At 36.6% G+C, this 24,941-nt stretch overlaps 4 protein-coding genes across 4 annotated transcripts in view; 1 reads left to right on the top strand and 3 right to left on the bottom strand.

The window, feature by feature from the left end:
* The window catches only part of LOC141403684 (uncharacterized), a 291,242-nt gene that overhangs the window by 235,039 nt on the left and 31,262 nt on the right, over positions 1 to 24,941 (top strand). The window lies entirely within an intron of this gene.
* Positions 2,782 to 3,090, bottom strand: LOC141404046 (uncharacterized). Its single transcript, XM_073987291.1, has one exon. The coding sequence runs from the start codon at positions 3,088 to 3,090 to the stop codon at positions 2,782 to 2,784; it is 309 nt and encodes a 102-aa protein (XP_073843392.1).
* On the bottom strand, positions 7,283 to 7,636 carry LOC141403890 (uncharacterized). The gene has a single exon (XM_073986957.1). It carries the CDS (start codon positions 7,610 to 7,612, stop codon positions 7,304 to 7,306), a length of 309 nt encoding a protein of 102 aa, XP_073843058.1. The 5' UTR covers positions 7,613 to 7,636; the 3' UTR covers positions 7,283 to 7,303.
* On the bottom strand, positions 12,677 to 13,018 carry LOC141403955 (uncharacterized). Its single transcript, XM_073987080.1, has one exon. The coding sequence runs from the start codon at positions 12,992 to 12,994 to the stop codon at positions 12,677 to 12,679; it is 318 nt and encodes a 105-aa protein (XP_073843181.1). The 5' UTR covers positions 12,995 to 13,018.

Raw genomic sequence — 24,941 nt, 5'->3', positions numbered from 1 at the left:
GAAGCTGAACAAGCATCAAATGTTCGGAACATGCGCCAAGTATATGCAACAATAAAAAAACTAAGTGGAAACAACATAAGAAGTACTGCATCGATAAGAGACAAAAACGGAGCCGAACTCACAACACCGGACGAACAACTTAATCGATGGTGTGAATTCTTCTCCGAAAATTCCACAACATCCCAAAACTACCAGCCACTCCCAACACCCTGATGGCGAGGCATCACTTTATTCAACTCTATTGCAAAACTCATGGCATCACTACTGCTAAACCGGATACGCCCAGCTGTGGAATCAATACTGCGATGCGAACAGGCAGGGTTTCGCACCGGCAGATCTTGCGCCGACCATATCAATACACTTTGAATTATCATCGAGCAATCAAAGGAGTACAACGCACATCTCTACTTACTTTTCGTCGACTTTGAAAGAGCATTCGACACCATATCACGTGATGCACTTTGGGAAATCCTTTCCCTAAATGGTATTCCGGACAAAATAATACTCCTCATTCGTGAACTCTACAGGAATTCGACATGCCGTGTGCGTTTTAATAAAGCAGAAATTTCACCCTTAATGAATACAGCCGGAGTTAAAGAAGGATGCATTTTGTCACCAACCTTATTCCTGTTAATGCTGGACTTTGTTATGAACAAAACAAACAGCGAGGCCCCATGTGGCATACAGTGGAAACTCAACAATCGCCTAAACGATATTGACTATGCCGATGATATTTGTCTCATGGCCCACCGTTTTGAAGACATCCAAAAAATACTAAATAGGCTTATTATCAATGCATCTAGTATAGGCCTCAAAATTAACATCAAAAAGACAAAACTTATGCGAATCGGGACAACACCACTAACCGTTAATGGCATTAACATCGAAGACGTCAAAACATTTTGCTACCTCGGAAGCGTCATATCTGTACATGGTGGCTCTGAAGACGACATTGTGGCCCGTATAAACAAAGCCAGAGCAGCTTTCCAAGCCTTACATAAAACATGGCGATCTAATAACATTAGTCGCAAAACAAAATTACGCATTTTCGACAGCAGCGCGAAATCAGTGTTGCTATATGGCTCATCAACATGGGGTACCACCCAGTCGAATATGAAAAAGCTCCAAACGTTCATAAATGGCTGCCTTAAACGTATCCTCCACATATACTGGCCGAATGTAATATCAACTAATGAGCTGCTCACTATTACAAATAATATCCCAGTCGAGGAGGAAATCAAGAAACGAAAATGGACTTGGATTGGACACATTTTAAGGCGTCCCGATAATGACATCACGAAGTCAGCTTTGCAGTGGAATCGTCAGGGACACCGAAGACCAGGTCGACCCCGAATGACGTGGATCAGATGCGTTGAGAGAGAGTACGAAGCCCTCAACAAGACATGGAATCAAGTCAAAAGTATCGCTAACGATAGAAGAAGATGGAGAGAATTTGTTACCGCCCTATGTTCTACATGAACTTTATTTGTTATGATATGTTCATATTATTTTGTATCACATTTCTTTAACAAATAAAACAGGACATATATATATACTTTATATGGGGGCCAAAGGCGAATTTTCAGAAAATCGTCCTACATGCCACAATTATTTTGCAATCAATGAAAAACTATTACCAGTTCATTGTTGAGGCTAAAAACTGAATCCTACAAAACTTTATGAAAAACGGGTCTGATTTTAATATTGCTCTAATATGCATATATGGCCAATTATAGGTCATTTTGATCCTATAATATACCTAATATTAAACTACGATTTTTATAATTTTTTTTTGGATTCGTTATATTAGTGAAATAATTACGCTAGATGCCTCCAAAACTTCTTTTTCCACCTACGAAAATTATATTTATTTTTAAAATTAGGGATCTGGGGCTCAATTCTGTTTCTATGAAAATGTGAAATGAAAAATTTTATAAAGGAAATAAATGTCAAATGAAAAAAAATCATAAAGAAAATCATGGTATAAGTAAAGAGGTAGATTTAAATGAAAAAATCTATAGAACCCTTGTTTTTCCTGAATTCATAAAACTTCAAAATTAATAAACAAAAAGGCAACAAGTGGGTTTGTTTACAAAATACCAATTTTGAGCATTTTGTGAAAAACGCGAAAAATGAATGAAGGGCCAAGGTTTCTCTACATAATCGAGTTGTGGATATGATAAAATGTTTGTTTCAATAATAAGCTGAAGGATTTCTTCCATACAAATGTTCTAAAAACAATATTGAAAATCATTGAATTCGATTGTTTTTAAAATTGTTGGCATATTATTCAAACATCACACACACACATACAAAGATTGTGTATATTGTTTTGACGTTTTAGGAACAGTCGAAAGAAAAAAATTTAAATTGACAGGAAGCTTTAGCTAACCTTTATTATTAAACCATGAAGAAAATATTTTTCATTTCAAATTTTCATAGAACAAGAATCCAGCCCCTGTTCATAGTACATTTAGGGTTACCACACCTATACTTGATTTGTTTTTACTACGATAAAAAATTGTCCCGTATGTTATCGAAAAAATAGTATAAATTAGTACATTCTTTTTATAACAGTTTTTTTTAATAAAAATATAACTAGATTCCTTTGCATATTTTTAGGCTTTTAGAAAAAAAAAAAACAAATGAAATAAACTTGGGTTTGAGTTTTGTTTTCGTTTTAAAACATTTTTCAATTTTTTTTATTATTATTTAGCAAGATTTAACTAAATCAATTCCTGAGTATCGTTGATCGGGGTTTTGGGCGACAGTTATAACAATTTACTTCTTCAACAACAAGGGGGCGGTGTAGGGGGCAGCAACATAAGGAGCAGCGGCAGCGTAGGTGGTGTAGGGAGCGGCAACATATGGAGAAGCAACATAAGGAGCAGCGGCAGCATAGGTGGTGTAAGGAGCAGCTACATAGGGAGATGCAACATAGGGAGCAACAAAGTTACCATGGTATTCTTGAGAGACGACGGCACGGGCAGCAACTACGGGAGCAGTATAGGCCAAAGGAGCTACAACACCAGGTTTGGCAGCAGCACAGGCGAAGACGGCCATCAAGACAATAGCGAAGAATTTGAACATTTTGTTTAGTTGTTTGTCGAGTTGTTGTCGTTTGTCAAAGAGAACAAATTGAACTGTGATTATCGATGGTCTCCAATGGTCATTATATAGTCAGAAGTGTCTACACCTTCATCGTTAACAAATGATATTGGCAATTGTATACAACCTTGGAGTGAGCATTGGCTTAACTATAAAACAGTAAAATACCCAAAATCTTGCAGACCTAAAATCATTTCCTTTAGAAAAGTCAAAAGAAGAATAAAGAGCGTTTAAACGTTGAAGCCATTGGTTTGCTAGTTTATTTAGTTTAGTACATGAGACAACTTGTATTCAACAACCGAAAATAATCAAACATACAAAGCACGTAATATCGTCCATAATAACACACACATTTAGACAGTTGAACCTACACGCATTATGGTTGAATTCTAGTTTTGTTAGTCTTCCGCAGTGACAAGAAGTGGTTCCTCGATTATAGTTGTCATAGGTTGGAAAACTGTTGTTGGTGCAAATGTAGATTAAAGTGTAAATATTTACTTTACTTAGAGGTAGTTTACACTATCTATCAATGTCATATGACACGAAATAAAAACATTCCATATCTACCCACGCAGGCAATGTGGAGACGTAATTTAATTATAATTTTGCTGGTGTGGACGCACAAAGTAAATGGCGTAGGGAAAATCCCCAATATAGCACATATTAGCGACTATATAATGATGGAAAATTTCATGTCATATGACATTTACATATAGTGTAAACTACCCCTTAGCTGGCCCATTACAGAACATTTGTTCCATAGGCCGAACTAAGAAAAGATCTCCATTTCTCTCTATTTGTTGCTTCGCACTCTGGAATACCGCGCCTTTTCATCTCATCATCCACTTGTTTGCGCCGTCTATTCCTTGGCCTGCCAATTCTGCGTGCACCGCCAAGCGGTCCGTATTTATACGCCTTTTTAGCGGGTTCATCATCGCTCATTCTTATGATATGGCCTAGCCAACGCAATCGCTGCATCTTGATACGTTTAACAATATTGATGTCGTTGTATAGCAGATATAGCACGTGGTTCATACGACGTCGATATTCACCGTCAACGCATATTGGTCCGTAGATCTTTTGAAGAAGCACTGCCTTATCTGCTTGCGCAAGTATCTCTTTTGGTACAAAACTCTTCAGAGAGGTTCTTTCCTATTTTAACTGAAGATCTTGTGTCAGTTAGAGTCATTTTACAAAGCCGAATGAGCTTTGCGGGGATACCAAATTCAGACATGGCTTGGAATACCTTTGAACGTAGCGGACTGTCGAAGGTTGCTTTATAATCGACAAAAAGGCGGTAGGTGTCGATCTGCATCTCTTGGGTCTTCTCCATCAGCTCCTCCTGCCTTATTATTCTTCAGCCGATTTATTGCTGTCCTTACCTCATCATGGCAAACTTAAAAAACTAGAAATTTTTAGCCAAATTTCCTACAAAGGGACATTAAATACAATCACGCCAAAATTACATCAGGAACATAATTTTTTCCATCGGAATCAATGACAAAACTACTGATAACGATAACCAATTACTCCACTATTCTGATTACTAAAATGTCATAAAAAGCGAAAAATTTTGAAATTATTAATCGATTATTGTGGAGCATAATTTTTAATGCTCATTTTAAAAATGCCCATTTTTGGTTCTCCGGTAAAATTTCAGTATACCGGTACTGTAAAGGAAATATTTTTGTATGCCAACTTTTCAGCCTACAAAATTGTTGTTTGAATTTTTAAAAACTCTCAACTCGTTTCCAAGTTATCAGCGTTTACATTATTTATTTCATGTTGCATAATTTTCAGTGTCAGTCACTGTATATTACCCAGCAAAATTTGAAGCAAGGGGTTCCATGCGATGACGTGATTCCATGGCATCATATGCATTGGTTCAAAGGAAGTAGTGAAAGATCCGATCTTTTCATTAGCCTTTGAACCAATGCAAAGGAAGACGTGAAATATACGATCTTTTCATCAGCATTTGAACCTATGCAAAGGAAGTAGTGAAAGATCCGATCTTTTCATCAGCATCAAAATTCTCGTCGCAATGAAATGTTATTGCAAAGGGTTGGTTAAAATGACATGCCAAAGCATTGGTGAAAATTACATGTCAAATCATTGGTGTAAATGACATGCTTTGGATCCAAAAATGAATAGCATCTTCAAAATGCCTTAAATAGTGTAATAACGTTATATAAGGGGTATAACAAAACCTGGACTTATGTCCATAATTTTTGGTGGGGAAGTTCCTGTACCATTGGGAACTCCAAATGCCAAGGGTCAGCCAACTCGGGTTGGAAATGGAGATAAAATCTTGAAATTCGGCATAAGAATGAAGATAGAATCCTTAAAATACTTTAAATCGGGTGGTACCGCTATATAACGGCTATAAGAAGAAATGAACCCATATTGGTTTTGGTTCCATATTAATTTATTGTCATTGTTGTGAGTTACTAGATTTAAACTAAATAGACACCAAAGCAAATTAAATAAAACACCGTTAAAAGTAACTATTTCCCATAAAGACTTCTTGATATCAATGACATGTAACCTCCTCGAAGTCCGAACGACGTGCCGCACACTTAAACACCGCTCAACATTTCTTAATAGGTGAGGTGTTTTGTTAAATTGGAAAACCTTTCAAAATTTCAGTGAAATTACTCTTAGTGTGGACCAGGACTTACATATACCGGTGACATTAACATTACCAACCAAAACAAATTTCTATGTGGTTGTTGTTGAATTGTATTGGTTGTAGTAATTAATCACTTTCCCTGTCAACATTTTTCAAAATTGTGGAAGAATATTCGAAGATTAATCTTCTGTGATTCCCAACATCGATCATTTGACGATTGTTAAATTTTTTTTTTTCTTAAATTTGTCTAATGATCGTCCTGCAACAGATGATTGCTTACATTTATTTTCTTAGATTTGCCAAATGATCGTCCTGGTGAATAACAGGATACTCTTCTGGAAGAGCAACATATGATTGTTGGTGACATTTTTGATTTGCTTGCATATAATTCACATATACACTTTCTACAGAATTTTGATAAAAATGTCACGCATAATATTATGAGAATTGATAAACACAACACATATCTGGGTTTTGCCAAATTTAACTAGAAAGACAAAGTGAATGCAGTAGCAGTATAACTAACCACCAACAACATAAGGAGTAATTAAAAATCATAACAAGGCAGAAAAGAAAACAAAAGGGAAAAAAAAACTCAAAGACAACAAATAAAACAAAACAAAAACAAACCCCATGTAATCCATACTTTGCACATCCTAGTATATCTACCAGATATAGATCAGGTTCGTATATGGACTATATTTGTCTCCTCCTTCTGGTACCTCTCACACAAAGTTTCGGATAAGTTCACATTAAGACCAGCTCTCGAATCACTTTGATTTGTGTTGAAGCGATTTACATTCGCTACCTCCATTAGACGGTAAACGTTTTTTTCAGGCGCAAGTCCATATTTATTGGGAAAACAGCCCGAAAGATGTAAAAACCCCCTATCTCACCGTATGTGGCGGTCGGAGAGAACGATAACCCTCGAACTGTTCAACCGATTTGGTCCAACATTTGATCTTCCTCATATTATATACAAACTTAGTTTCATGGGGCAATACCGGTCCACAACTTCCGGTACTTCTCCCCAATATTTAAAAAATGTCACTAAAATACTAGGACAATATCACATGAATGGAGCAACCAATTTGGTCCAAACTTTGGATCTCCTAATATTTTGTTAAAATTTAGTTTAACTTCTAAAATAGCCCATATCGGTCCTCCCCCACAAGAGTTTAACATTTGTGTCTTAGTTCAGTTAATTCCTTCAAATGTCCAAAAGGGGCCACAGAATTCAGAAGAGACCTTAAATACATTCGATCTGTCCGTAAGTGAAGGTTTCACTTCACATTGGCTTAGGGTATATATCTGTCGGCAAAGCCGACTGACACTTTCTTACTTGTTATGTATGTATATCGATTCAGAAACCTGGATTCAACTGTCTTTATATAATGGTTTTTCCAAAATAGACCGAACATTGTAGCATAGTTTTGGGCTGCTATGATAAAGAAAATAATTAACTTTGAATTTTTTCGACTTATAACATTTTATTGTTTAACAAAATTTGACTAAACCAATTCCTGAGTATCGTTGAATGGGGTTTTGGGTGACAGTTATAACAATTTACTTCTTCAACAACAAGGGGGCGGTGTAAGGGGCAGCAACATAAGGAGCAGCGGCAGCGTAGGTGGTGTAGGGAGCGGCAACATATGGAGAAGCAACATAAGGAGCAGCGGCAGCATAGGTGGTGTAAGGAGCAGCTACATAGGGAGATGCAACATAGGGAGCAACAAAGTTACCATGGTATTCTTGAGAGACGATGGCACGGGCAGCAACAACGGGAGCGGTGTAGGCCAAAGGAGCTACAACACCGGGTTTGGCAGCAGCACAGGCGAAGACGGCCATCAAGACAATAGCGAAGAATTTGAACATTTTGTTTGGTTGTTTGTTGAGTTGTTGTCGTTTGTCAAAGAGAACAAATTGAACTGTGATTATCGATGGTCTCCAATGGTCATTATATAGTCAGAAGTGTCTACACCTTCATCGTTAGCAAATGATATTGGCAATTGTATAGAACCTTGGAGAGAGCATTGGCTTAACTATAAAACAGAAAAATACCCAAAATCTCCGAGACATAAACTCATTTCCTTGAGAAAAGTTAAAGTCATTGGTTTGCTAGTTTAGTACAAAGACAACTTGTATTCAACATAATCAAAAATACAAAGCACGTAATGTCGTCCATAATAACACACACATTTAGACAGTTGAAACTACAAGCATTATACAGTGTGTGGTTGAATTCTAGTTTTGTTAGTCTTCCGCTATGGCAAGAAGCAGTTCCTCGATTATAGTTGTCATAGGTTGGAAAACTGTTGTTGGTGCAAATCCATTCAAAATAGACAACGAAATAGCAAAAATTCCCGCAAAGCTGAATTTTGGTGGAGGGCTAGGGTATGTCATTAGAAACAATGCCCTTAAAGTCCCCATCAATCCCATGTTTGCAAAAACAGTTCTTCGGGGTCAATGGCCGAAATCTAAAAGGAACCACTCTTGAGATATAGAGCGCAGCTTAATGCTCAAAGAGAAAGTTAAAGAATACACTTCAGACATTAAGCTCCCTACGTATCATTTTTTTCGAATTTTCACTTTAACCGCGTCAAAAGGATGCTCAATTTTTGCTCTAATCTGGACGCGCAGCTAGATTTATCTAAAAGCTTATTATGTGATTGTAGCATTTTTTTATGTATAAGTCGAGCGTGTAGTCTTCATACCCAGCAAAAATTCGGATCCATTAATCATTACGTAACCCATTACAAAGTAATGGAAACAAGCTTCTTTTCCCATTACAAGTAATCTGAAAAGTAATGGGATACTTCTTAAACAAATTACAAGGCAAACCTACTTACTTTGCTCCTCACTAAGTAATTAAAAAATAACAGTTCGTGGTGCACATGTGTACTGCACATTTAAGTTCTTAAGCAACCCTTAATGTTCGTGTGCGTGGCATAGTATGTAGTGTCTTTGGCTTGTAATCAGAGGGTTCGTGTGTTCAACTCCCACAGCGAGCGAAATAAAATAAAGTAAAATAAAAGTAAGAAGTGTGATGAAATTAAAAAAAATCTCTACATTAACTGTTCTAAAAATAGAATTTTTTTCAACTTACTTTTCAACTTCTAGTGGTCATAAAATAACTACAAACTGAGAGCGACATGCCCTTGTAAAAATAATGGGGAAGAAAGGGGGTTTGTGAGTAGTTACGGCTGCCAAAAATCCCTTACAAAACTCATGATTTTGGGAGAATCGCAGCAATCTGCGGTCAAAGTCAACATTTTTGTGCGTAATTTTTTCTAAAATACCTATTTATGTGGAAAAATTTTACAACTGTCATACAATTTTTGTGGAAATCCGCGTAAAATTATTTTTTTTTTCGTTCTGAATCTAATATGCCACAACGCGTCCAAATCGGTCCACTAGATCGTCAGATATGATACCCCTCAAATTTCGAAAATTTGCAAATAATGTTTTTGAAAATATCGCGTGTTAAAACGAGTTTTGAATGTGTCAGTTCTACTTAAATAAATAGATCGATACGTATGTTTAAAATTTGCGAAAACAGATATTTAAAAACTATCGCGAATCCAGAGATATAATAGATTTTCCCTAAAAATTGAGTGCGATGCCTACATCCACGGTTCTCGATGGATCGCATTGAAACTGCATAGAATGATTTATTTTTTTAATGATTGGTTATTTAGGAATAAAGACACATTTCGTCAAAAAAAAAAAAAAAACAACGCTTTACACTGATACTACCCGTGCTGATGTATGGTACCGAAGCCTGGGTACTTGCGCAAGCAGACAAGGTAGTGTTTGAGAGAAAAATTCTTCGAACGATCTATGGACCAATAATCTGCGTTGGCGGTGAATATCGAAGTCGTATGAACCACGAGCTGTATCTGCTATACAACGACATCAGTATAGGTAAACATATCGAGATGCAACGATTGTGCGGGTACTTATCAATTTATTTAAACTCATGACAATATTATGACAAAGATCGAATCTTTAACCACTTCAATTTCACTCATGAAAATACGATAAAAAAGATCGGATCTTTCACGACTTCAATTGCACTAACGAAAATTCGATGAAAAAGCTCAGATCTTTCACGGCTCCTTTCGCACTCATGCAAAAGAACCAGTGAAATCGTGATTTCACATGGAATCACTTCCATTTAATTTTGCTGGGTTATTATACAATATAATGGCGATCGTTTAACTTCTACGCTAAAAAACTATTGCTACCACATTTTTCGAAAATCGGCTAACGATATCCCGTGTCCCCTGACCGATATTTATTTCCATGCTACAGTGTTGTGCATATCAAAAGCAACAAATCTAGGATTTTGCAGTAATTCAATTTTTGGATCCGTTACAATTTTTAAAAATGTAATATATTGTGGCCAGTTGTTCTTTATTATGTACAGAGAGCTTCCAACAAGTTGTTTTTGTACTTTGTCGTTGGATGGGATAACAACAACAATAATATTGGCTGATCCTCGAGAACGGGGATTGCAAAACAAAAGCAACAATAGAATATTATTAAAAATTGTAGTGTCATCGGTGTTATTTAACTGTACTTTTGACTTAAATTTGCCTTTTGGGGCATGGTAGTGTCATTTTAGAAAGGATTTGCATTTGTTATCCTAACAGGGTTGCCACTTTCTACCACTTTTCCCATGGTCTGGGGAAAATCTCATAATACCCTCAAATCAAAAATTGTTTCCCTCATATAAACATCTAAATTTTAAAATGTTCATTCGGAAAGTGGATTAATATCAACCGTTCTTTTGTTTGCCGCATAATAAAAAAGTTAAACAACCGAATAGTGGTAAATACGATACATCCTGGTGTAAACCCCTTGAGGCCATTGGCACATTGTGGCTAGAAACGTTGGAGAAACTTTAAAAATAATGCGAATAGAAACACCCAAGTATTAGTTGGGGCTCTTATTTCCGATACATGGCCCAGAGTACTTCGCAGAGGAAGTTTTGAAACCAATTTGAGAAGTTATACAGCTCCCAACTCAAACAACACAACGGTCAAGAACCCATAGTTTCAACCAACAGTGAGTAAAATATCCTCATATGGCTAAATCATACAGGTTTTTTATAATTTTTGTCATTAAATCTTATTTTTAATATAATTTATTGAAAATAAAATAAAAAAATCTTATTGGGTCGCTTAAACCATATAAAACATTGCATTTTCTACCAGTGTTTCATAAATTGTCTTACTTTGGGTATGTCAATGGTTTCTTGACCAGTGTATAACTTTTCAAATTGTTTTCAAAACTTCTTCTGCGAAGTACTCTAGGTCATATATCGGAAATAAGAGCCCCAACTAATTCTTGGAAGTTCCTATTAGCGTTATTTTTAAAGTTTCCCCAACGCTTTCCGCCAAAATGTGCCGATGGACTTGAGCGGTTTACACAAGGATGTATTGTGTTTACCAATATTTGATTTTTTAACTTTTTATTATGCGGCAAACAAAAGAACGGTTGATATTAATCCACTTTCCGAATGAATATTTTAAAATTTAAATGTTTATATGAGGGGAAAAAATTTTGATTTGAGGGTATTATGAGATTTTCCCCAGACCATGGGAAAAGTGGTAGAAAGTGGCAACCCTGTTAGGATAACAAATGCAAATCCTTTCTAAAATGACACTACCATGACTCAAAAGGCAAATTTAAGTCAAAAGTACAGTTAATTAACACCGATGACACTACAATTTTTAATAATATTCTATTGTTGCTTTTGTTTTGCAATCCCCGATCTCGAGGATCAGCCAATATTATTGTTGTTGTTATCCCATCCAACGACAAGGTACAAAAACAACTTGTTGGAAGCTCTCTGTACATAATAAAGAACAACTGGCCACAATATATTACATTTTTAAAAATTGTAACGGATCCAAAAATTGAATTACTGCAAAATCCTAGATTTGTTGCTTTTGATATGCACAACACTGTACTTTGCATCGGGGCCAAGGGCGAATTTCAGAAAATCGTCCCACATGCCACAATTATTTTGCTAGTTAATTGCTGTGGCTATAATCGAATCCTACAAAACTTTATGAAAATCGGGTCAGATTTTGATATTGCTCTAATATGCATATATCGACGCCTCCAAACAATAGTATGCTAAGTCGACTTAGCATGTTTTGAAGTTCTTTACATTTTTATATTTAACGTCCTTTAACTTAAATTCTGTCAAATTTTGGTAATGATCGGACAATCTGAACAGAAGTTATAAACAAATATTTAATTAGCATAGTACTGAAGGTCAAAGAAATTTCCAAACTTTTAGAGCTTGTCCTGCAAAACTCGCTTTTCAGAATTAGCAAACTATTATTTGGAGGTGTCGAACGTCCTTTAACTTAAATTCTGTCTAATTTTGGTAATGATCGGTCAATCCGAACAGAAGTTATAAACAAATATTGACTTAGCATAGTACTGAAGTTCAAAAAAATTTCCAAACTTTGAGAGCTTCTCCTGCAAAACTCACTTTTTAGACTTAGCATACTATTATTTGGAGGTGTCGATATGACCAATTATAGGTAATTTGGGCCCTATGTTATATCTAATATTAAAATCCCAGCAGATTTTCATAAATTTTTGTGGAATTCGTTATATCAGTGAAATAATAAGGATTACCAATCCTATACTTGATTTGTTTTTACTACAATAAAATTTTTTCCTTTATGTTATCGAAAAAAGAGTTCAAATTAGTACATTATTTTTATAACAGTTTTGTTCCATCAAAATATTACTATATTCCGTTGCATATTTTTAGGCAAATGAAATAAATAAACTTGATTTTGAGTTTTGTTTTCGTTTTATAACATTTTTTAGTTTTTTTATTATTTAACAAAATTTTACTAAATCAATTCCTGAGTATCGTTGATCGGGGTTTTGGGCGACAGTTGTAACAATTTACTTCTTCAAGAACAAGGGGGCGGTGTAGGGGGCAGCAACATAAGGAGCAGCGGCAGCGTAGGTGGTGTAGGGAGCGGCAACATAGGGAGAAGCAACATAAGGAGCAGCGGCAGCATAGGTGGTGTAAGGAGCAGCTACATAGGAAGATGCAACATAGGGAGCAACAAAGTTACCATGGTATTCTTGAGAGACGACGGCACGGGCAGCAACTGGAGCAGCAACTACGGGAGCGGTATAGGCCAAAGGAGCTACAACACCGGGTTTGGCAGCAGCACAGGCGAAGACGGCCATCAAGACAATAGCGAAGAATTTCATTTTGTTTGGTTGTTTGTTGAGTTGTTGTCGTTTGTCAAAGAGAACAAATTGAACTGTGATTATCGACGGTCTGCAGTGGCCATTATATAGTCAGTTACTGATTTTAACAAATGTATAGAACCTTGGAGATGAGCATTGACTAAATTATAAAATAGTAGTAATACCCAAAAAGCTAAGAGATATAAAATCATTTCCTTCAGAAATGTTCCAAAACAAAAATAAATATTAAAATAATAATAAAGAACACGGTTAAACGTTAAAGCAATTGAGTTGATAGTTTCTTTAGTTAAGTACAAGAGTTAAGTTTGGTAACAACTAAAAAAAAATTAAGTATTCAAAACACGTCATTTCTTTAGTAATAACGTAGACATACAGACGGCTGAAACTATAAGCATTATACAGTAAGTGGTTGAATTTTAGATTTGTAAGTCTTCCATCTTCGATGATAATTGTCACAGGTTGGAATACTGTTGTTGGTGCAAATAATTTAATCCAGTGACGTACGCAGGGGGGGGGGCACTGGGGGCCCGAGCCCCCCGGAATGGTTTGGTCGACTAAAAATTTTGAGCTACATTAAGAAATTATTACGTTTTTTCACTAAAATAATTTTTTACTTTTGTAATTTTCAAATGGAAACATAGATTGTTATGAATGTCATGTACTAAACATTTACTTTATGAACACGTTGTCTAAAAAATATTTAAAATTTTTTGTTTGAATACTCTTTTTGAGAAAACTTCCAGTGAAATCTGTATTACTTCTTTTTCTCATGTACCTTCATTATCAAATGATAAAGGGTCGAGGAATTCTATAATAAATATAAAGGTCTTGAGGCTTTAAACTCATTCTATATTCAAAATATTACGTGTTTAGTATTGTGCGGATTGGAAGTGCATGAAATGACATGTTTACTGGACAAAATTTACGATATATCAAGTGTTTTCCGTGGAGCATATGTCTAAAACCAATAAGAGAATTGTTTTAATACCTTAATTTTTTAATATTTATTTTATGGAGAAAAATTTATTGTTGTGCGTCATAAAGTGCTAATATCTGCTATAAGTAGCATACCCAACTGCATTTTTTCCTATCATTAACAAAGTTGTAGCTGAAAACAACCGCAAACAAAATTAATGCTCAAACATTGGTTACATGGTATTAAAATCTGCTGTAATTTCGGGTATTAGGCTAACGATAAAAATGTACCTCATCGAAATAATGGCCTTGGACTTCTCATATGTTTCGACAAAATCCGCTTCAAATAATTTGGTGTCGATTCAGCCCAATTATTTCGTCTGTCTGGCTCGAGCGCATGATAACTCTCAACCAAACTTAAAGTCATATCGGTCAACTCCTTTTTTCTCAGAAGTCTACCTTTGTCGAAGGTCCAAATCGATTTCTTCGAGACATAGATTAAGTTCGAATATGGATTATATCGGTTCACTCCTTCCGTTACCTCCCATACAAAATTTCAATATCCGATTTCACCGAAACTTTGAACATTCTAAAATTTGCTTTCGGACGTACATATATATATCAAGTACCAAGAGAGTCTATATGGGACAATATCTTCGGATACTTCCTTCACAAAATTTCAAAATAAGTGCAATATAAGGGCTGTTCGAGAATCCATTGGACATGTTTGCCAATGCTACTCCTTGCGGTCTTGTTTACAGCGATATTCTATTTTTCTTGGGTAAGTCGATGCTTCCTGACATAACGGTTCAAAAGCTCTAAATCTTACCATGACCAACTAAAATGGCGGATTGTCACGATAACTATCAAAAGGAATGACTTCCAAAGTTAGGTCCACTTCCAAAGTGGACCATTCTTGCAGGTATCTTCTCCACAAAAGTGCAAAACTTTTGCGCTCTTATCGACGTCAAATTTATGATCACAACATAAACATTTATTCGCAACTCTCACAATCGTGAAGTTTTATACCCAAATGTTTCGATATTTTTGTCGGAAAGTGTATACGTCCTAAAAAGGAAACGAAATTCTGAAACTCCCTGACTACACAATTTTTAGGACAGAGATATTGGTTATGAAGCCCGTATTCGATCTGTCTATAGATTAAAGTCTATACTTTTAACACTGATTCTTTTTTACTTGAAGTGCATAATCTTTGGTCATAGTCCTTGGAAAGTTTTAAATGTCATCGAGTTCATAAACATCTAATCGTATAATTAAGGTAGAAATAAGGCGGAACAACCATTGGGATATCAGATGGAGTTTTTCCAAATTAACCTATTTTGTCAGGACTTAGCTAAAATTTTGCCGAGCCCGAATGTGGGTTTCGTAGTCTCAAACAGTACTGCGTGTAGAATTCGGAGTATATGAATCGTGGTTGGTATCGCCCGACTCCTGATAAAAATGTTTTCTGTTCTAAATGCTTGTTCCAGAACCTTCAAGAATCTACAAATTTTTACTACTGAAAATGAGTTGATTCTTGCAGTACTGGAACAGACCATAAATAAACTTCTGGTAAAATAGTAAAGTTTTCGTGTTTTTATGACATAAAAGAATATTATTTTCTTACAATAGCTGGCAATGTTTGATTGGAAATGTTCGCTACAAGTCTAATCTGCACTCGGTGATTCGAGTTATTCTTTTTTTGGAGTTATTTATTCCAATTAATTAATGGTATACAAATAACATTAATAGGTTTTTTAGATAGATCTTCTTATCAGCATCAGTCCTCGCGGTAAAATGTGTCCAATTGATAACTTAATAAGGCAAAAATAACACAAAACTTTTTTAATGGGACTATGTACTTTGGAGAATAAGAAATATTGTAAATCATTGAAATAGAAGCGAAAATGCCAAATAATAGCTACTGTGGTTAAAAATTCTGGGATACACCAAAACGTAATCCTACATAAGTATTATTCATTTGAAAGATTTTTTAGTTATTGCGTCAATTCTGTTGGAGAATTTGGTTAAAAACTTCAAAATACCAGGCGGTATGGGGACTATACTGAACGTATTATGATATGCTGCATTTTACTCTGTTCCAAATTTCAAACTTATATATATAATGTTGTAAACTATCTCTATTGAAATTATATACTTTGTGTCAATATTTCATATACACAACATTTTTTAATTTCATGATTTTTGGTCATGTTGGACCCCCCCCCCCCACCCCGAAATGAAATCCTGCGTACGTCCCTGATTTAATCTATTAATGTGTAATAAAATAATGCCAATAGGGAGAAATGTCAGCGAAATTTAGTATTAAATACATAAATTGTTTTATTAGGAACTAACAGAAATTGGTCCGCGTTGCTGACCCGTCGTAATTATATTTAATGACAACATTTTATGGACAATTCATAAATATGTATTTTCTACCTCACTTCTTCGGTACATTGTCAAACCGAGGAGGATTTTAAATTTATCAACAGATTTTGTCTGTAACCTTCTTTTCTCTTACGGACTAAAGCGATCTAATTACCTGTACAACAAAATTGAACTTTTTTCAAAATTACAAGAAACCCCGCACAGATTATGAAAGAGGACCGAAAAAAAGAAGACACGTGTATCGGCGTTTTGAAAGTTTACGTCGGGAAGTAACCTAAATACGCGTGGCAATTTCCGTCCATTTCTACAGGTTTTGAAATATTCGACATCAGATTCCTTGGGATCCTTGCATTTTAGGTATAAAGTGTCCTTGGCAATATTACTGAGAACAATGCGGGGATCTTTTTATAACAAGTTAACCCTCGTGCGAGTCACTAAACTGGCCTTTTTGGTCCCTTTCTTTTCAAAAACGTTTAAAAACTCATTTAAAATGCGATCGTATCAGATCAAAATATTCTACATATATATTTGTCATAAAATTTAACTATAGGTCCCCGAATACACCAAAACGTACCTAAACGCCAGGAATCTGCCAAAAGTATAATCATGTTTTAGGGCTAATGTTGTACTTTATCTGAGTTTACTATGTTTTGTCCCACAAAACTTCATTCTAGACAGAAGACGTCAAAGACAAAAATATTCTCCATTGAATTTCAATATAAGTCGCCGAATAAAAGAAATATGTATTTACAATATATATCAAGAAAATATATACATCAAGTTTGCCAACTAAACACCCAAATATTTTTTGAATATTTTTTTTTTCTTTTTTCGAGTTGATTCATGATAGTAACATGAAATTTAGTTTTAGACGAAAGATGTTAAAAGAAGAAATATTCTACACAAAATTTCACATTAAGTCCCGGAACAAACTAGATACCTAAGTAAAAAACTTTGTTACGAAATTGAAGTTACAAAATTAGATATTATAGGTAGAAATTATTTGTTAAACTTTTAGACTCTTTATTAAAATTTATTCCATGCTGAGTCAAAATCTCCTAAAATGCTTCACTTTTTGGGGATTGTGTCAAAAGAAGAAATAATCCAAATCAAATTTCATTATGAGTCTCTGAACAAAAGAAATTTGTAGCTATAATATTTAACATCTCCAGAAGCTTTCGGTTTTTATATATGATTTAGGACCATATTCTACCATATTCTACCATATTCTACCATTTTTATTCACATTTTCTTTATTTGCGGTCACAAAATATATTTTATTGATGCTTTTTCTTAATAAATTCTTTCAGAAGATTATGTGTGCTCGATCCAAATTGTTTTTGTAATATCTATGGTGAATATATATAGCGAAATATTGATAACCCATATCCGACTTTGTAAAATTACGTATTTTAGTATTATAAACTTAAATAACTCCATCAGGATAAGGATAGGATCCTGATATTGTATGTGAAAATGCGGGATAATCTACGGCTATTGTCCAGTGAATATATATCTGACATACGAGTCCTAACATCCATGATTTTGGCATGGTTCTACATACTATAATGAAGACAGCTACTCCTGCTCTAACAATATTTACTGAATTAACCCTTGAAATCGAAGCAACTAGCCATATCCTAACTAAATTTGTTATGATCATTCATGATACACACACGTATGCCAGTTTTTAGGGTAAATTCAGTCAATTTTGTCAGAGCAGTAGCTGCCATCATTGATTTAACTTCGAAAGTAAATGTGTACATATTTTCGTAACATACATTTTTCGTTGTCCGTTTTTTGTACGAAAATGCATATATACATACATGTATATAACAACAATTAAAACAAGTAAGAACGGCATTAAGTTCGGCCGGGCCGAACTTATTATACCCTCCACCAGGAGTGGTATTAAAGTACAGGGTGTTTTTTAAGCTAGATAGAACTTTAAATTGTAAAAAGTAACACAAAAAATTAAATTTTGATGAAACTTTTTTTATTTGTTTCAGTATACTCTGACAAATCATCATGAATAGACTCACGCTTGAACAACGCTACGAAATTATCCAAATTTACTTTGAAAATCAGCCGTCGTTGTTTTATCGCAAAATTGTGTATAGCGATGAGGCGCATTTTTGGCTTAACGGGTTTGTTAATAAGCAAAATTGCCGCATATGGAGTGAGACCAATCCACAAGAGACCCTATAGACTCCATTACATCCAGAAAATGCACCGTATGGTGCGGTTTTCACGCTGGTGGCATCATCGGACCTTATTTCTTCAAAAATGAGGCCGGAGCTCGCGTTACGGTCAATGGAGATCGTTACCGCACCATGATCAATGATTATACCCTACACCACTATGTGGTAAGGGGTATTATGTGTTAGTGCATTTGTATGTAACATACAAAAGGAAGCGAGATAGACCCATAGTTCCTTCTAGGGATATACATAGAATCACTTTCTGAGTCGATTTATGCATGTCCGTCCGTCCGTCCGTCCGTCCGTTCGCAACGTACAGGTCGCATTTGTTGACCGATTTCGCTGAAAATTGGGGAATACCATTTTTTTAGCCGTCGGAAGATCAAGTTCGAAGATGGGCTATATCGGTCCATGTTTTGGTATAGCCCCCATATATATTTTCGGCCGATTTCACGTATTTTCTGTAACACACACGCTATACATGTCCGATTTCGATGAAATTTGGAATGTGTGACTGAATTTGGTCTAAAAATAAATGTGCCAAATTATATCGAAATCGGTTCAGATTTGGGTATAGCTCCCATATATATGTTCGCCGATTTCTCGTATGTGATGTACCAATCACGCTATATACGTCCGATTTTAATGAAATTTGGAATGTTTGACTGAATTTGGTATAGAAATAAGTGTGCCAAATTATATCGAAATCGGTTCAGATTTGGACATAGCTCCCATATATATTTTCGGCCGATTTCACGTATTTTCTGTACCAAACACGCTATATATTTCCGATTTCGATGAAATTTGGAATGTGTGACTGAATTCAGTCTAGAAATAAATGTGCCAAATTATATCGAAATCGGTTCAGATTTGGATATTGCACCCATATATATTTTCGGCCGATTTCGCGTATTTGCTGCTCCAAACACGCTATATAAGTCGGATTTCAATGATATTTGGAATGTGTGACTGAATTCGGTCTGGAAATAAATGTGCCAAATTATTTCAAAATCGGTTTAGATCTGGATATAGCTCCGATTTATATTTTACATATTCACAGTGGTGTAGGGTATCATATAGTCGGCCCCGCCCGACTTTGATCCTTTCCTTACTGGTTTTTTGTTTGAAAATATGACATTGATCCGGAGGAGATGTGGTTTCAACAGGATGGCGCTACGTGCCATACGGCGAACGCAACCATCGACTTATTGAAATCAAAATTTGGCGATAAGTTGATTTCGAGAAGTGGACCTGCCAATTGGCCTCCAAGGTCGTGCGATTTGACACTTCTCTATTATTTCCTATGGGGCTACGTGAAGTCACTGGTTTATGCTGATAAACCAGCAACAATTGATGCCTTGGAGGCCAGCATTGTTCGTGTTATTTGTGACATACGGCCAGCAGTGCTCCAAAAAGTGACCAAAAATTGGACGTCCAAAATGCACTTCGTCAAGAACAGCCGCGGCGCCCATATGCCCGAAATCATTTTCAAATGTTAATGTCACGTATTGATCTTTCGAATAAAAAAAAATTTGATTACAATTTGATGTTTTGTGTTATTTTTTACAATTTCAAGTTCTATCGGGCTTAAAAAAACACCCTTTAAAATGGAACAATTAGTTTCCTTTCGTTTATGAAAAAGACTTAATACCAAATTTCAGCAATTTCGGTAAAACAATATCGCTAACCTTCAAAATACGGAAATTCGGGAGGTAGCGTTCTATGGGGGCTCTATATCAAAACGTCGATCTATACCTACCAATTTCTGGCGTAAAGTTTTTATACTCAAAGAATACTAAATACCAAATTTACGATATTTCAGTGGGATAATGTGGTTAAAACCTAAAAAAATACCGTACGCTTCTGTGGGGGATATATGAAGACGTGGACCTATACTGATAATTCTTTTCTGGAACATTGTATAATCCCATGAAATACTAAATAACAAATTTCAGTCATTGCGGTGGGATATTAACGTCACATCCTTCACAATTATGAAAATCGGGAGGTACCGTTCTATGGGGACTATATCGAAACGTGGACCTATACCGTCGAAATTCAGTCGGTAAGGGTAAGGGTTTGGGCGTCGGGTTAGTAACCCTCCCCTAGAAAAAAACAGCCTACTATGAAAAAACGAAAGAAAAGAAAAACAAACCCCTCTAAAGTTGACGAACCCCGCAAACGTTTTAAGGACCATGATCTGCGAATCTGCACCTGGAATGTTCGCACTCTTTATAGAGAAGGTGCAGTCTTCGAATTGGCAGACGTACTTGAAAAGTACAAGGCCGATATTACTGCCATAGAGGAAATACGATGGATTGGGAAAGGCGTCACAACAACACCTAAAGGTGACGCACTGTATTATTGCTGCCATGACGTAAAGCATGAGTTTGGTTGCGGATTCGTAGTTAGTCGGAGATTAAAACATCTGGTATCCAGCTTCACCCCAGTGAATGAAAGACTTGCTGCAATTCGAATAAAAGCTAAATTCTTCAATATCAGCTTTATTTGCGCTCATGCTCCCACTGAAGAAAAGGACGAACAGACCAAAGATATATTTTACGAGCGCTTAGAACCGTTGCCCTGCCTATGACATTAAAATCATTCTAGGCGATTTTAATGCCAAAATTGGAAAGGAGAATATCTTTGGCCGACTGATGGAAATTCAGTCTCCACAGTGAAACATCTGACAATGGTATGAGGCTGATAGACTTTGCAGCTGCAAAAAACATGGTAGTTAGCAGTACCAGATTTAAGCATCTCGATATTCATAAGGGCACCTGGCTGTCCCCAGATCAAAGAACAAGTAATCAAATTGATCATGTTGTGATAGATGGAAGACATTCATCCAGCGTGTTGGATGTACGATCGTTCCGAGGCGCAAACATTGATTCAGACCACTATCTTGTTGCAGCAAAGGTACGTACCCGTCTAAACGTTGCAAATAAAGCACGAACAGACACAACGCGGAAGTTGGACATCGATAGGCTGCAAACACAACAGATAGCCACAGCATATTCCACTCAACTAGCCCAATTGCTTAACGCGAGCACTCCTTGTGCCGATAACATAACAACACAATGGCAAAATATTGCCCACTCCATGCAAACAGCCGCAAAATCCATACTTGGATTCCAGAGACCTCCACAAAGGAATTCATGGTATGCTACCGAAGATAAAAATGCGGCATATAGAGCTACTTTACAATCAGTAGCAACGTGTAGCGCACGAGAGAGATATCGGGAGAAAAGGAGAGAAGAGAAACGTGTTTTCCGCAAGAAAAAGAGAGAAATGGAAAAGCGGGAGTGTGAAAAATTCGAGATGTACAGGAGCCAGAATGAAGTCCGAAAATTCTACCAAAGAGTGAAACATCAAACAGATGGCTTTGGTACAGGCACATCCTCCTGTAGAGACCAGCAAGGTAATCTGGTAACAGATACAGACAGCGTGCTCAGGATATGGAAGGAACATTTCTCCAATCTGCTGGTATCCAATAGTGGCGAAGACGATGATACCGCAGATCCAATCCCAGAAGATGGTATAGAATGTATACCAGCCGGCCAAGATGAGGTAAAAACAGCAATCAACCGGCTGAAGAATAATAAAGCAGCAGGAGCCGATGGCTTACCAGCCGAGCTGTTTAAAACCGGAGGCGACGCGCTGATAAGGTGTATGCATCAGCTAGTTAGCACCATCTGGAAGGAAGAACGCGTACCCGACGATTGGAACCTGAGCATCCTATGTCCCGTCCACAAGAAAGGCGATAAGACTGTATGCTCCAACTATAGGGGCATAAGTCTACTCCCTATTGCCTATAAGATAGTGTCAGGGATATTGTGCGAACGAATAAAGCCTATGGTCAACGAGATAATTGGACCATACCAATGTGGCTTTAGACCTGGCAAGTCCACCATTGACCAGATATTTACCCTGCGGCAAATCCTAGAGAAGACCCAAGAGATGCAGATCGACACATTTCACCTTTTTGTCGATTATAAAGCAGCATTCGACAGTCCCCTCCGATCAAAGGTATTCCATGCAATGTCTGAATTTGGTATTCCCGCAAAGCTCATCCGGCTTTGTAAGATGACTCTAACTGATACTAGGTCCTCAGTTAAAATTGTAAAGAACCTCTCCGAAGAATTTTGTACCAAAAGAGGTTTCAGACAAGGAGACAGCCTTTCGTGTGACCTATTCAACATTTTGCTGGAAAAGGTAATACGAGATGCAAATGTCAAAAGAAATGGCACTATTTACACCAATAGCCACATGTTACTTGCCTATGCTGATGACATAGACATCATGGGACGATCAGTAAAGGAAGTAACTGATACCTTTAGGAAGGTCGAAGCAGAATCTGCGAAAGTGGGTCTGGCGGTAAACGGCGAAAAGACCAAATTGATGGTGTCGACGCGCAAAGCGTCCATAGAGCTCGGACCAACCTTAGAAGTTGGTACCTATAATTTTGAGGTAGTTAAAGACTTCGTCTACCTCGGCACTGCCATAAACACAACAAACAACATCAGTTGTGAAATAAGAAGAAGAATTGTATTGGCCAACAGATGCTACTATGGATTAAGTAAGCAATTTAAAAACAAAGCCACATCTCGTCAAACAAAAATAACACTATACAAAACGCTGATACTACCCGTGCTAATGTATGGCTCCGAAGCATGGGTACTTGCGCAAGCAAATAAGGCAGTGCTTGGTGTGTTTGAGAGGAAAATTCTTCGAAAGATCTATGGGCCGATTTGCGTTGACGGTGAATATCGACGTCGTATGAACCACGAGCTATATAAGCTATACAAAGACATGCATATAGTTAAACGTATCGAGATGCAACGATTGCGTTGGCTAGGCCATATCATGAGAATGAGCGATGATGAACCCGCTAAAAAGGCGTATGAATACATGCCACATGGCGGTGCACGCAGAATCGGCAGGCCTAAGCTTCGATGGAGCACACAAGTGGATGAAGAAATGGAAAGGCGCGGTATTCCAAAAAGTCCAGCGAAAAACAGAGAGGAATGGAGATCTTTTCTTAGTTCGGTCTATGGAACAAATGTTCTGTAATGGGCCAACTAAGTAAGTAAGTAAGTAAGGGTTTTACTTCCAACGTAGATAAAAACAAGTAAAAAAGTATCAGTCGGCTTTGCCGACAGAGATATACCCTCAGCCTGTGTATATTGAAGCAATTTTTTCCCAAAATACGTATGTATTTTGGGGGTTTCAACCAAAAAAATGTTGATTAGGATTAAAGATCAAAAGTTTTGCGTAGTAGATACTAAAAGGAATGGATCGACATTGACCGTTATGGAAGTGGATCTCCAGCCTCAACATATGGTGCCATAGGGGATTTTTACACTCTTCGGGCTGTTTGCTCAAGAAGTATGGACTTGCCCCTAAAAAACTTTTACCATCGTAATTGAGGCAGCGAATGCAAGTTGCTTCAACAAAAAGTGATTCGATATTAGGTCTTAAAGTGAACTTATCCGGAATTTTGTGTGGGAGGTACCGGATGGAGTGGACAAATATAGTCTATATTTAAACCTGATCTATATCTGGTAGATATATTAGGATGTGTAAAGTATAGACCAATTCGGCCAATTCAAGAGTTACCGTACGAACAATTTTTCCGAACATTTTTGAACTTTTGGTGGGGGAGGTACTTGAAGGAGTGGACCGATATGGCTTATCTTCAAACTTAAACTATGTTTGGACAAAATATTACTAAGACCATATTTTGGACCCAGGGCTGGGATTCGAACCTGAGTCTCCGACAACTGAGTGTCAAGATCGCCGGCGTCTTAGCGTTCTGAGCCACCATCAACTTGTCAAAACATTAGTAGGCAATAATTGATGATCAAAATCTTCTGATATAGAAGAGCAAGTACTAATGACGTAGGAATAAAACTTACCTTAGTATTTGTGAACATTGAAAAATGGGATTACCAAAGCAGGACTATAGGAAAAGTTTGGAGTTTCAATTAACTGACATAATTTCGCATATACATTTATCTAATGAAGTTCGATATATATACTAGTTACCAAGCTTTACCTTCGTCTGCCACAAAAACATCCTAATACGCCTAAAGATCGGCTTAACCACCCGTGAAATGTAGCGTAATGGTTGGATGCGTGGGACTTCGGTAGACTCCTAATTTTTCAATGTATATCTAAGGACTAACAGCTCAACTTAAAAGAGAATTAATTAAAAAAAGTAGCTAAATTTCACTAAAAAATTTTCTTAAAATTAAACCAGTAAGGAAAGTATCAAAGTCGGGCGGGCCGACTATATAATACCCTACACGACTGTGAATATGTAAAATATGGAATGTGTGAGGGAATTTGGTCTATATTCCGTCACACATTCCAAATTTCACTGAAATCTGACAAATATAGCGTGTTTCGTGCATCAAATACCTCAAATCTGCCTAAAA

This window comes from Musca autumnalis, unplaced genomic scaffold (genome assembly GCF_047663935.1).
Source record: "Musca autumnalis isolate F117 unplaced genomic scaffold, ASM4766393v1 scaffold_4, whole genome shotgun sequence".
In the NCBI taxonomy this organism is placed as follows: Eukaryota; Metazoa; Arthropoda; class Insecta; order Diptera; family Muscidae; genus Musca; species Musca autumnalis.
Note: the sequence above shows the minus strand (reverse complement) of the source record. Positions and strands in the feature narration are given on the sequence as shown.

Coding starts and splice junctions, on each gene's coding strand:
- LOC141404046 (XM_073987291.1), bottom strand. CDS start 3,090: ATGTTCAAATTCTTCGCTATTGTCTTGATGGCCGTCTTCGCCTGTGCT.
- LOC141403890 (XM_073986957.1), bottom strand. CDS start 7,612: ATGTTCAAATTCTTCGCTATTGTCTTGATGGCCGTCTTCGCCTGTGCT.
- LOC141403955 (XM_073987080.1), bottom strand. CDS start 12,994: ATGAAATTCTTCGCTATTGTCTTGATGGCCGTCTTCGCCTGTGCTGCT.